This window comes from Notechis scutatus, chromosome 2 (genome assembly GCF_049901735.1).
Source record: "Notechis scutatus isolate UNSWTSFEM ecotype Mainland chromosome 2, rNotScu1.2, whole genome shotgun sequence".
Lineage (NCBI taxonomy): Eukaryota > Metazoa > Chordata > Lepidosauria > Squamata > Elapidae > Notechis > Notechis scutatus.
Genome location: NC_142010.1, coordinates 144,375,379 through 144,387,903, shown reverse-complemented (window position 1 = coordinate 144,387,903; position 12,525 = coordinate 144,375,379). Strand labels below are relative to the sequence as shown.

General features: G+C 40.1%; 1 protein-coding gene across 1 annotated transcript in view; it reads left to right on the top strand.

Annotated features, from left to right (window-relative positions):
* The window catches only part of LRP1 (LDL receptor related protein 1), a 321,609-nt gene that overhangs the window by 205,162 nt on the left and 103,922 nt on the right, over positions 1-12,525 (top strand). The window contains exons 17-24 of the mRNA XM_026673900.2: positions 1,294-1,434; positions 2,646-2,771; positions 3,127-3,243; positions 3,955-4,035; positions 7,194-7,361; positions 8,513-8,695; positions 10,190-10,390; positions 11,199-11,444. Of these exons, the coding sequence (XP_026529685.1) occupies positions 1,294-1,434; positions 2,646-2,771; positions 3,127-3,243; positions 3,955-4,035; positions 7,194-7,361; positions 8,513-8,695; positions 10,190-10,390; positions 11,199-11,444 (1,263 nt within the window). The remainder of the gene's footprint in view (positions 1-1,293; positions 1,435-2,645; positions 2,772-3,126; positions 3,244-3,954; positions 4,036-7,193; positions 7,362-8,512; positions 8,696-10,189; positions 10,391-11,198; positions 11,445-12,525) is intronic.

The following is a 12,525-nucleotide window of genomic DNA, read 5'->3' as shown; positions in this document are numbered from 1 at the left end:
TATTTTAAGAACATTCACATTTTCAAACTTGGATACATACAGTAAATTTGTGACTTGTTTTGACATAATACAATCTGTAGGGACTAGTACATATTCATCATTAATATGATCTTTGCATGTTCAAATTCCTAATTTGGGAGAGGGGAGGATTAGATTTTTATCACACCTTTATTATTTTTATAAATAACTCAAGACAGGCAACATATCTAATACTCTTTTCCTTCCACAACAACAATAACCTGTGAGGTAGCTTGGGGCGAGAGAGTAACTGGTCCAGTATGCCTCAGGCAAGAGTAGAACTCATGGCCTCCTGGTTTTTAGGCCAGCCCCTTAACCACAACACCCAACTGGTTTTATGTGGGGTCTGTGAAATTGGAATGTTAGGGTGGAGCATTACCACTGAATGTATTTTGGGGTTTGTAGTACATAACAATTCCATCTTCCTACTTAGAGGGAGTATCTAAAGAGCTGCTGCTACCTAAGAAGGGTAGGTCCAGAGCTCTTATTCCAGTCCAGAAATCAGATTGGGATTGTGGTAGGCAAAAATAGTTCAGATCTACTCTTCTTCCATACATTGCAATACTGCTGTAGTTAGCCTAACATTTGTCCTAACAAAAATTCCTCTCTATTCCTCTCTTTATGCCCACTTGTAGTGGGGAACAGCTGGCCCTTGAAAGAACAAGCCAGGCTTATCTACCCAGAGGTTATCACCTGACTTCCAAGAGCCAATAAAACAAAAGAAGGGGTGGAGTGGGGGGTTTGGTCAGAAAGAAGTTGGGTCTTTTGGAAAGAGTTGGCTGGAATCCAACTGAGAGGGTTACCTCAGACTAGGCTGAAAATTGTGCTATTTGGCGTTATAGTCAGAAATGCACCAAGATGGGTATTTTTTCTTTTTTTCTGTGTCGTGTGGGTAGAATCTTATTTTCTTTTGGCACTTTTATTAAAATCAACTGGTAAAATCAACTGGATGCTTTTTATTACCAACTTTAGCTTGACTGAGCTACAGAGTCACAAAGTGTTTGTTTGGTTTCTCTTTCTATATTTAGCCACGCGCAGTTGGGGTGAGGATTTCCTCTTCAGTCCTCTTCTGATTCTCCTGTGGGATGGTTTGGAAGGGAGAAATTGGTTTATAGTGATTGGCAGCAAATATACCTATTTTTTTTTCAGTCATTGTCCATTCCATAGGTGCAGGTTACCTCAGAATTGAAGTATCTGAGAGGAGGGGTTGGTTCAACTCCAAAGCTGCCTCTTGCTTATTACATAACCACTCTTCTCTTGTTCTTTCTTGTCTAGCCAATCCATCTTACGTTCCACCTCCACAGTGCCAACCTGGGGAATTTGCTTGCAAGAACAGTCGATGTATACAGGAGCGATGGAAATGTGATGGAGACAATGACTGCCTGGACAATAGTGATGAGGCACCCGAACTCTGCCGTATGTATTTGCTTGAGGGACACCAGGGTTCTTGACCATTCCCATCCTCTCATGAGACAGATGGGATAAATCCTTCAGATATATCTAGGCTAGGGTGACTAGATGTGTCTTGCATCAAACAAAATGGGTTGCATCCAAGGTACAAAATTCTACTAGAATAAGTTGTCCCCAACTTTTCCAGCTTGGCAGCCTGGCACAGGGGGAAAGGGGATGGTTTTGTGTGAGTGGTAGGTGCGTGTGTGTGAGAGCATACAGCTCCATTTGTGCAACTGTAACTGTGCGCACTTGCCTGCCACTTGTATGGCCTAGCTCCAAATGAATCATGGCCCAGTAGTGGGCTGCAATCCGTGGGTTGTGGACCTGTAATACTCCCAAGAGCTTTTCTGCCCATCTCTGTTCCTTCTGTTGCCTTTTTTCCTGAAACAAATAAAAACAAAGGGCCCAGTTAGTAAAAATACAGTTTGAATGTAATGATTCAGTCCTTGCCTTCTACTCTTTAGAAGTCTAGTAACTGATGGTTAACATTCCTTTTTCTGAGATCTTTCAGTGCCTCTGATGCTTAGAGTAGAAAAGTCTGGCTTAAATCGACCAACTGAATGACCATTGTATATGACAGCTTTTTAGAAAACATTATAGATTGGAAAAATATAAATGAATTTTTATTACCAGAAATTGGATTCCCTGGTTATAGATATGCCTTATTTTGACATGGAATGTAAACGTGTCATACTGAATCAATTATTTCTAGGGATGTGAAGCAGAAAAGGTCCATGTGAGCCTAAGAAAAAGTAGAGCAATTTTTTTATGATTGACAAATTACAGGAAGTGCATTCATGCTGGATCCAAATAGCTGTATGTCCATAGTAGTATGGACTTTTCTAGTGCTTCTAGTAAAGCATATCTTAGTGTTATCAATCAAAATCAATCTGAACAAATTTAAAAAAACAACAACAAATAGTTGGAAAACGTTGTGAAAACAATAGTGCTATTAAAAAAGGATAGTATAGATTTCCCATAAAATCTCTGAATTTGGCACTACCACAATTGGAAAACTCATTCGAATGTGGCCCAAAGGCTCAAAATTCTTAACTTATCCAAGGGACGAGGCTCTTTGGTCCTAAGTTCACTTTGCTGTCATACACATAGAAGGAAAGAAGGATCTCATTTTGTGTGATGTCCTAAGATGCCTTCCTTGCTTTGATATTCTGCAGATCAGCACACATGCCCTTCGGACCGCTTCAAATGTGAGAACAATCGTTGCATCCCCAACCGCTGGCTGTGTGATGGGGATAATGATTGCGGCAACAATGAAGATGAATCTAATTCCACATGCTCTGGTAACAGTCGTTTGTTATCCATCTAATTAACTAGATAGTTATCCTTCATTTGATCTTCACAACAACTTTGCAAGTCTATTCTAAGGCATCTAAATGAACCTGTATATCAGACTTCTCCATCTTTCTAGATGTGGTGGAATTACAGCTCAAAATTCTGGATAGTTTCTGCATATCTGCAAAGTGTGTATTTGAATGTGCTGGACAGTTTCAATACAGAAACTGTTTAACTATTTCTGTGTCATCTGATATTAACATTGGACGTTTTTTTATCCACCATTAGAATGATTCAAGGAGGTGTGCAATTTTTCTTTTAATGTTTCTGCTGTTTTTCACTGCTATTTGCCTGCTCTCCCAGCTCGCACGTGTCCCACCAACCAATTCTCCTGTGCCAGTGGCCGTTGCATCCCTATCTCTTGGACCTGTGACTTGGATGATGATTGCGGGGATCGCTCTGATGAATCAGCCTCATGTGGTGAGTGAGGAAATAGATTCTGGTCTATTACATTTGTAGATGAATTGCTAAGTGAATGGATAGTCATAATCTAGCAGGGGCTTTGTTGTAATAACAACTTATTACTATAATCACAGTTATGATTATAGTACATAATCTCCAGCCATATGGTCTGAGAGAAATGTACATTTGAAAGGCTGTGGATTCTTTCATGTGTTTAAAATCCAGGATTTATTTTCTAAAAAGTAGAGGTGTATATTACACATCGTTCTAAAACTGTATCTCCCTCATTCATACATATTTTAGGCAGACATAATTAAATATCTAAACACAAAACTGTCTTTGATTGTATCAATACCTGGGAAAATCCTAGAAAAGCTAATCAAGCAACAGATTTGAAGGAACTCATTAAAGAGAGATCCTATCCGGAGCTAAAGAGCATGAAAAAATTACCACTGGATTGTAGTTTTAATATGATAGAAATTTGGAAGGGGCTGATTATTAAATATGTGGGGATATTTAGAACTGTTTTACAACAATTCCATACACTTTCTGGAGCATAGACCTCCAGGTGCCATTTGAAGACCAAGTGAAACCCTCGTCTCCCTGAAAAATCCCTCCCCCCAACTTCATGGCTTGTGATACCACAACAATCTCATCCATTTGTGCTGATACCACCTAACTTCCTGGATATACAATAGCGCCTGCAAATGTCCTTATTTCTTCTTGCAGCCTATCCAACGTGCTTCCCTCTGACCCAGTTTACTTGCCAGAATGGCCGCTGCATCAACATCAATTGGAGATGTGACAACGGTAAGTTTATATTGCATGCAATGTCCTGTGTTGGCTGGAATGGTGAGGTCAGAAACAAAAAGAGTCTATAAATCTCTCTGCAGATTCTTTGGGAAAAGATGGGCTTGGAATTCATTTTCTGTATTTCCCATCTCTGCATGACAATGTTTGCTTTAACATGCTGCCTCTTCATCTTTGTCTGTGTCAGAGTAGCTAGCCCTGTATCATATCTGGGGTCCAGTGAGCTCTTCCTTACATCCCCCAGATCTCCCTATCTAGAGGGAAGTAATGCAAGCAGCAAGCTTCACATCTTGACATGAGATCTTCTTAGCTATGCCACTCTAGATTTTCTGTTAGGGTTGAATATGCAGATTCTTGTTTCATCCCAAAGTACAACATATTCCTTAGGTTGGAAAGTCAACTTTTGTTTGGCCCACGGGAAGTTTAGCAGGCAAGCCCTTGGACTGTGGCTTACTTCAAGATCTCTTCTGCTCATTAATCACATTGTGTAATCACACTTGTCCAAAAATGTTAGGACTTAGAATACCCGGTCAAAAAATCTGGGTTAATGAAAATGAAGATTAGATGTCTCCACATCCTCCCACACCTTCCTTGAAGAAAGCTAGATTTTGCCCTAAGCTTGGGGTTTAAGGGCAGGTACAGAATTAAATAGCCAAATTTTGTCTAGATTACCAAATTGCAGGGGGAACACCTGTAATTTTCCACCAAGATGTTAGTGAGGTGGAAGGCATCTTTTTCGAGTATGGCTGTTGAATTGCTGCTAGTTCTTTTGTTGTTGTTTTTAAACTGTCCTTTAGAGGAAGAAACTGTAGCTTGGTTCCTTTCCCCATTACATTTTTATAAGTAAAGAAGTAAAGTAAAAAAGATTGATGATTGTTTGCACCTTCTTGGATTGTACATTAATAACCAGCTATGATTTTGATGAAATGTGAGTCACGAATCTGACTTGATTAAGAACTTATTTTAAACTTCCTGGTTTGTATGAGCCAAGGTAACTTCACTTTGCACAAATCAGACATGAGCACATTTACATGGCTTAATGTAGTCAACTTTCAATTCTGATTTTGAAGTAGAGGATGAAAATTAAAGAATTTAGAGTACCCCTCAGGAGAGTAAGGTGGGTTGCCCTCCTGATCTCTTTTCTCCTGTTGAGGGTTAAAAAAAGTGGCATGGATTCTGTCTCATTCCCCTTCTGTCTTTGACATTACTCTCTTGATGCCCTTCCTCCTTTCCCCTCTGCATGTTCTATTCTTTGGGTGCCAATTTGTGTCCCATTTCATATTTAATTTCTAGTTTCCTGTTGTCTTTTTGTTTGTGCGTGTTGATAGGGTGGGTTCACATGTGTTCACCATGCCCACTCTCCTGTCTTTTCTGGTTGGTTTCTGTGTTTCAGAAAAGGATTGTGGGGATGGCTCTGACGAAAAGAATTGTCCAAAAGGCAACGGTTAGTGCATAGATCAACATGCACCTCACCCCTCCTGTACTCCTTGATTCCCCCACAAAAAGCTGTCACTTGTGCAATTTCAGTCCCTGCAAAGACTTAGTACATCCTGTCTTTGTTTGGAGGAGGTTTTGAGCACTGATCAATCTCATTAGATGGGCAGGAAGACCATTCTGGAGCTTGCTTGTCCCATAGGTGTTCATTGTCCCACATTTCCCATAGTTTGAAGGCCACCAGACAATGTTGCTGCTTTTTGCCTTAAGGTCCAAAGAGTTTCTAACTTAAAAGGAACTCCTGAGCCAGAAACATATGCCAGTCTTCTATGTGTTCAAACATATACCAGTCCCTTGCTTCTCAGCAAGGATGCCTATAGACAGCATCCAGAACTTCCTAGAACAAGTTGTGGGAAAGTTAAGAAAATAGACTCTTACGATTTGGAGGAGGTGTGGTTTGAAATATCTTTGCTTAGAACAGGGGTCTTCAAACTTGACAGCTTTAAGACTTGTGGAGTTCAATTCCCAGAATTCCTCCTCTAGTCATGTTAGCTCAGGAATTCTGGGAGTTGAAGTCCACAAGTCTTAAACTTGCCAAGTTTGAAGACCCTTGCCTTAGAAGGAGCTGTGGCAGGTGCAGTGGTTAGAATGCAGTACTGCAGGCTAACTCTGCCCACTGCTAGGAGCTCGATCTTGACCAGCTCAAGGTTGACTCAACTTTCCATCCTTCCAAGATTGGTAAAATGAGCACACAGATTGTTGGGGGCAATATACTGACTTTGTAAACCACTTAGAGAGGGCTGTAAGGTACTATAAAGCGATATATAAGTCTAAGTGCTATTTCTATTTCATGGCTTCCATAGCATTTGAAACAACAGTGCATCAGATTAGATGTGCTGATAAAGCTAATTGAGTTAAAAAGAATGCTTCTTTTGAATCTCTCTGTTTGGAAAAGGTCCAATAAGCTCAAGAGCAATGCAAGTTGCCAAAACCAAGGAAAATTTTAGTAGCAGGAGCAGTCTTGTTCACTAGTTTTGCTAAAGGCAAAATAATGCAAAGATAAATAGTAATAACTTGATTCATCAGCACACTTATCCATAAATTGCTAATTGCCAAATAAATAAATAAATAAATAATCCATAAATTATTTTCTCTATCAGTGTCTGTTCTTACTCAAAAACAGACATTTCAAAGAAATAAGAACTTCCCAGATCCAGGATAGTGCACATGTGCAGAGATGCATATGTACAGATGGGCATTGTTTTGAATTTCAAGAAATACACACATTGAATTGATCCCGGAATCCAATAATGTGATAGATTCCTTTCACTTCACCCACTCTCCTTCCCCCATGGTGCATGTGATGATCTATGCAGTTTCTGTGTTTTCTTTATAAATTTTGTTGCTATTCTTGTTGCTGTTATTATTGTTTAGTGGCTTCTTTAGTGGTAAAAGCTCTTGGGGCAATGCATCAGCACATAAGCATGTTTGGCTAGAATATGCATGGGGTAGAAAGGTACCATTTATGCAGGCTTTGGGGAAGTGGGTAACCCAAGACAGTGGATGCATTGCTGCCTTCTCGACTTTCTAGCAGCCTATCAGCTAAAGGAAGTCTGCATCTAGCTCAGAAGGGGAATGGGGTGGGGGAGGGGAATGCATGGAAGGGTTGTGTTTGCTCCCTAGAACCCAGTAGACTGCCCTTCTCCCCCATTTCTTGTTTCCAGACAACGACTGTGGGGACAACAGTGATGAAGCTGGCTGCAGCCATTCTTGCTCCAGCAACCAGTTCAAATGCAACAGCGGGCGCTGCATTCCTGTCCATTGGACCTGCGATGGGGACAATGACTGCGGGGACTACAGTGATGAGACTCATGCCAACTGCACCAATCTGGGTGAGAACAGGGCACGTTTGGAATGGCTTCTACGTGGCATCAGCAACATCTAACATCTGCCCTGAAAATAATGCTACACTGAGCAGATAACACTCTGCTCCATTAAAGCTTTCTGTCTATTGTCCCATTTTAAGATTTATCCTCTTTTTTTCATTTTGAATACATTATTGGTGGGTTTTGTGGTCTGTGTTTTAAAATTTAAAATTTATAGTAGTAAGGTGAAAGTTAAAAAGTAGGGTTGTTCTTACAGTAGCGTTCAGTGAACAGAAATAACTTCGGGGTCATTTGTGGTTTTTCCATAGAAGATGTACAGATCTGTAGAAATATGTATCTGAAAATATTTTACCCATAGTATATGTGAGGTTTGAATTGACTGGTGCGGTGGCCTGGAGGTGCAGCTCTTGCCTCACAATCAGGAGGCTGTGAGTTCGATCCTAGGTAGTGGCAAATATTTCTCTCTCTGGGCTCCATGAGAATATATCTGCTGAACAAAACTCCGCATTGGTGACAGGAAGGGCATCCGGCCAGTAAACACTCAGCTCCATTCAGTTGCCCAGACCCCACCCCGCAAGGGATTATGAGGTCATTCAAAGAAGATGATATGTGAAGTTTGAATTATTTTTCATTGGTACAAAATGCTGGATATTGTTTAAAAATTTGCAGCACTAGGCCTCATAAACCTACTTATGTACCAGGAAATGCTTTCTTTTCCCTTGATTATGGATGTTGGTCTGGAATTGTTGTGGCATTTCTGGATTAATCTCCCATGTGCCCTCTGGAAACCAAAAGATCCATTTAGCGTCTGGGTCAGAGTGTTCTAATAGATTCATCTTTCCTATGGGGAAAAGGAGGCACTAGTTAATTCCACTGCAATCAGGGGGTAATCTGATCATGCTAAAGAATAAAGGTGCTAATGATGTGTACCTTCAGATCACATACAAACCTAATCTAATGTGTGGCTTCCTACATGGGTACAAAAAGTGGTGAAAATTAATATGGCATGTCTGAAAACCATGTCCATTTGATAGAGCATCTCTACCCTGATATGTCATGCAAGGTTTTGTTCCTTTTAGCAGTGCTTTGATAGTGTCCAGCTCTAGTCATCAGTACTGCCCCAATTTAACATGCTATCTCCTTTCTTCCCCCTGCAGCTACCCGCCCGCCTGGAGGCTGCCATACAGATGAGTTCCAATGCCGACTGGATGCCCTCTGCATTCCCATGCGCTGGCACTGCGATGGCGACACTGACTGTATGGACTCTAGTGATGAGAAGAACTGTGAGGGTGTCACTCATGTCTGTGATCCAAATGTGAAGTTTGGCTGCAAGGATTCTGGTAAATTGCATTGCATTATAGGGATGGAAGATGCAATTAGATTATTGCGCACATCTAGCCCGCTTTAATATAAAAATTCCATGGTATTCAGGACTTATTAAAAATAAGTGTGATGTAATGAATAGCAGCCTTTTCAGACAATGGACCTTTGTTGCACTGGTATGAGCATTAATAAACCTAAATTAAAAGATATATCACATGGGAATAGCGATATAGCAAGATTTTTGGCATTGGCTTCTAAAATTGTGGCAGATTTCATGTAATCTTACAGATTTGGATAATCTTTAATTAAAAGAGTTATCACATGGGAATCAACAGAATGTCACAGATTCCATCTTCTGGGTGCTGGACTGTGATGAAGTTCTACATTACCCAGTATAATTACCCTTCAGCCATTTTTGCTCACACATATTTATTATGGCAGCAACTGTTTATTTAAAAAAAAAAGTTGAGATAAAAATGTAGTTACTGAAGCTTGACCCAAGCTGTGTGTGGTTCACTGTGATTTGCAAGGTCTCATTGTCCTAATTGTGAACGAAGAAGATCTAAATAAAAGAAATATCTGAGGGGCCTTTGGAGCTCTCTTAGCTTGGTTGTTTTCTTGCTAGCACTGACAGTGTTGCCTAGTCTGCAAGAAAACAACCAAGCTCAGAGAACACCAAAGACACCACATTTCAACCCTACAAATATTCTCCTTTATTGGAAAAGAAGTATTTGCCCACACTCAAGATATTTTTCCTCTGTCCCCAGTTTTATTAAAGAAGTAAGTATGCATTAGTCTGAATAATAACTCAACAAGAAGCTCCACATTTCTCATTTTTAAATAAAAAATCTAACATGAACTATGTACTTCTCATTCTCTTCAAAGTTTATATTATTTTGTATTATCATAATTGCTGCAATACTGTCCATGAACAAGAGTAATTGTGTGCATACCAAAACATGCACATCACATAGGTCACTTGACAAACAAAAGCCACACACCCGTTGACTTCTTTGTATTACGCAATACAGGTCAAACAACAGCTGGTGTATATGACCTTGTTTATTATTTGGCCCTTAGAATCTCTTACTAACCCAGAGAGACAGAATTCTGTAGTTTTGAGAGCTTTTTCAGTGTGCTTGTTCTTCTTGGAAGCAGAGGAGAGTGGGATGTAAGAAAACAATACTTTGCTGTTTGAGAAATTGTGAAGATTACAGCTGGATCTACTCCCGAGTTTTTATTTTTGTTTTATACTCTTTTTCTTCTCTGATTTCCTGCTTTTTGAGTTAAAGGAGCCTAATTGGGGAATATATGGTTAAAAAAAGGGTGTGGGAATCAATCCTCAAAAAGAGGACAAGACACTGCCTCCCCAGTATACATTTAGAGGAAATTCTAGATTTTCTTTTTCCACCTTTCTCATTTGTGTTTCTTAAGGAATTTAAAAATTATATAATATTATGTATATATTAAAAAGATTAAGTGCTCTCCATTTTGTCTCCATTTCTTTCCAGCACGGTGTATCAGCAAAGCTTGGGTATGCGATGGAGACAATGATTGTGAGGACAATTCTGATGAAGAGAATTGTGAGTCTTTGGTGTGCAAGCCACCCTCCCACACATGTGCCAATACAACATCTATCTGCCTCCCTCCTGAGAAACTGTGTGATGGAAATGATGACTGCGGGGATGGGTCTGATGAAGGGCAACTGTGTGGTGAGTGTCAGGAACAAGGAACAAATTATTCGGTCTTATGTCAATGTTGTCCTTTCTCTATAAATGATCTTTTCCAACTTACTGTCTTCTCAGGAACTTTGGAGAATAGCTCCCAGAATCCCCGGTGAATATAGCTCTAGGCCATTGTATGTTTTAAAGACTGCTGAGAAGTTAACCTCCATTTTTTCTAAGTTAAGGACATCTTGTTCATCTCTTGTGAAAAGTGATAGCCACAAAAATATATTGCAGGAGATGTAAATATTGGATAGGCCTTGTTTGCTTGTTTATGCCTAATGTATGAGCATGAATAGATACTGTTTTAATCCGTTTGAAGAAACAAGGCAAACATCGTAGTTAAAGCTAATATGGAGGCCTATAAATCTTGCTAGTAAACAGTGAGTGAATTGTTTGGATATTACACAGTTTAATGAGTTAGAAAGTTCAAGACCGTTGCTCTCATTAGTCAAAATGAGGCCATTGATGCTGTGGAATGAGAAGTAGGAAACAATTTTTGGATGAGGGATTGTTATTTAAACTCTTACTTACAAATAAATGTGCAGTGGAAGATGCTTATTCCACCCTCGTGGTAGTAAATTTCGAGTGACTTGCTTTTGTACATGGAATGCAGAGACATCAGTTAATTCATTGGAGGACTGAGAAATTGGACCCAAAGGTTCATTGTGGTTGTGAAGTGGTAGGGAGCTTGTTTTAGCTGGGAAATGGTATTAAGCAATTGTTTGTGGACAATTTGAGCCGGTAGCTTGAATTTCTCCCCATCGTTTTCTGTGCTGTTTCTGATGTCATCCAGATCTTTGCTCTCTGAGCAACGGGGGCTGCAGCCACAACTGTACAGTAGCACCAGGTGAGGGCATTGCCTGCTCGTGCCCCCTAGGAATGGAGCTTGGTGCTGATAACAAGACCTGCCAGATCCAGAGCTACTGTGCCAAGCGTCTCAAGTGTAGTCAAAAGTGTGAGCAGTTCAAGTATAACGTGAAGTGCTCTTGCTATGAAGGATGGATGCTGGAGTCCGATGGTGAGAGCTGCCGCAGTTTGGGTAAGTCCTCAATGAGTTTTGTCTGCTTCAGAGCAATGTATTGGACTCATTGAAAGGCAGGGGTAGTGGAGATCAGATTTTCAAAATCTACGAAGAAGTGGGCCTGCACAGTGTATTAAGTTAGTAAATATAAATTAATTAGGATAACACTTCACCCATAAAATGACAAGCGTGCTCTTAGCATCTTAGAAATAAAACCATCTTGGCTTGTATTTGTGTAAGCACATACTTTTAAATATCTGTTCATCAGAATCACACTTGATCTTTTTAGAAATATGTTCTTCATTAAAGTGAATCTTCTCAGTTCATCCTATTATTCCCCATAAGGGGCTCATATAGGAGACACATTATATTCTTGTGAAAGCATCTCTGGCCTACAGTTTCACAAGCAATTCATTTTAAACCCACAAGAATAGTAGAAGAATCACAGTGAATCCACCCCACATGCCCCCAAGAACCACAACCATTACTTTATAATATGTAAAATCATCCCTTCATCTGGAGGAAGATTGCTTTAAAGAGTATTCTGGCCAGTACTTCAGTCAGTTTGGATGCACAACTCTTTTCAGAGTTGAGGAAGAGATATGTCCTTTGTTTCTCTTCATCAAAATATTCCCCTTCTGGACAATAATTGCTAAACATCTGGCTTTGGGCATCAGAAAAAAATTTCCTCTTGACACTCTTCCCTACAGACTTACGTAGAGGGTCTAAACAGGTGTTACAAGGAGTCTTGGCTTTGTTCTCAAAGACGTCACTTCTCATAATAGGTTGAGGGGTTGATTCTTGGGGGCATGTGGGGTGGATTCACTGTGATTCTTCTACTATTCTTGTGGGTTTAAAATGAATTGCTTGTGAAACTGTAGGCCAGAGATGCTTTCACAAGAATATAATGTGTCTCCTATGGGGAATAATAGGATGAACTGAGAAGATTCACTTTAATGAAGAACTGATCCAAAACCTGAGTGCTGGACTGCATCCAGAATTTGGCTCAAACGGTAAAAAGTATCCTATGAAGAAAAACTTTAGAAGAGGACATCTTTAGAAGAAAAGGGCAGGGGACTACATGGAGCTCACTGGGGCT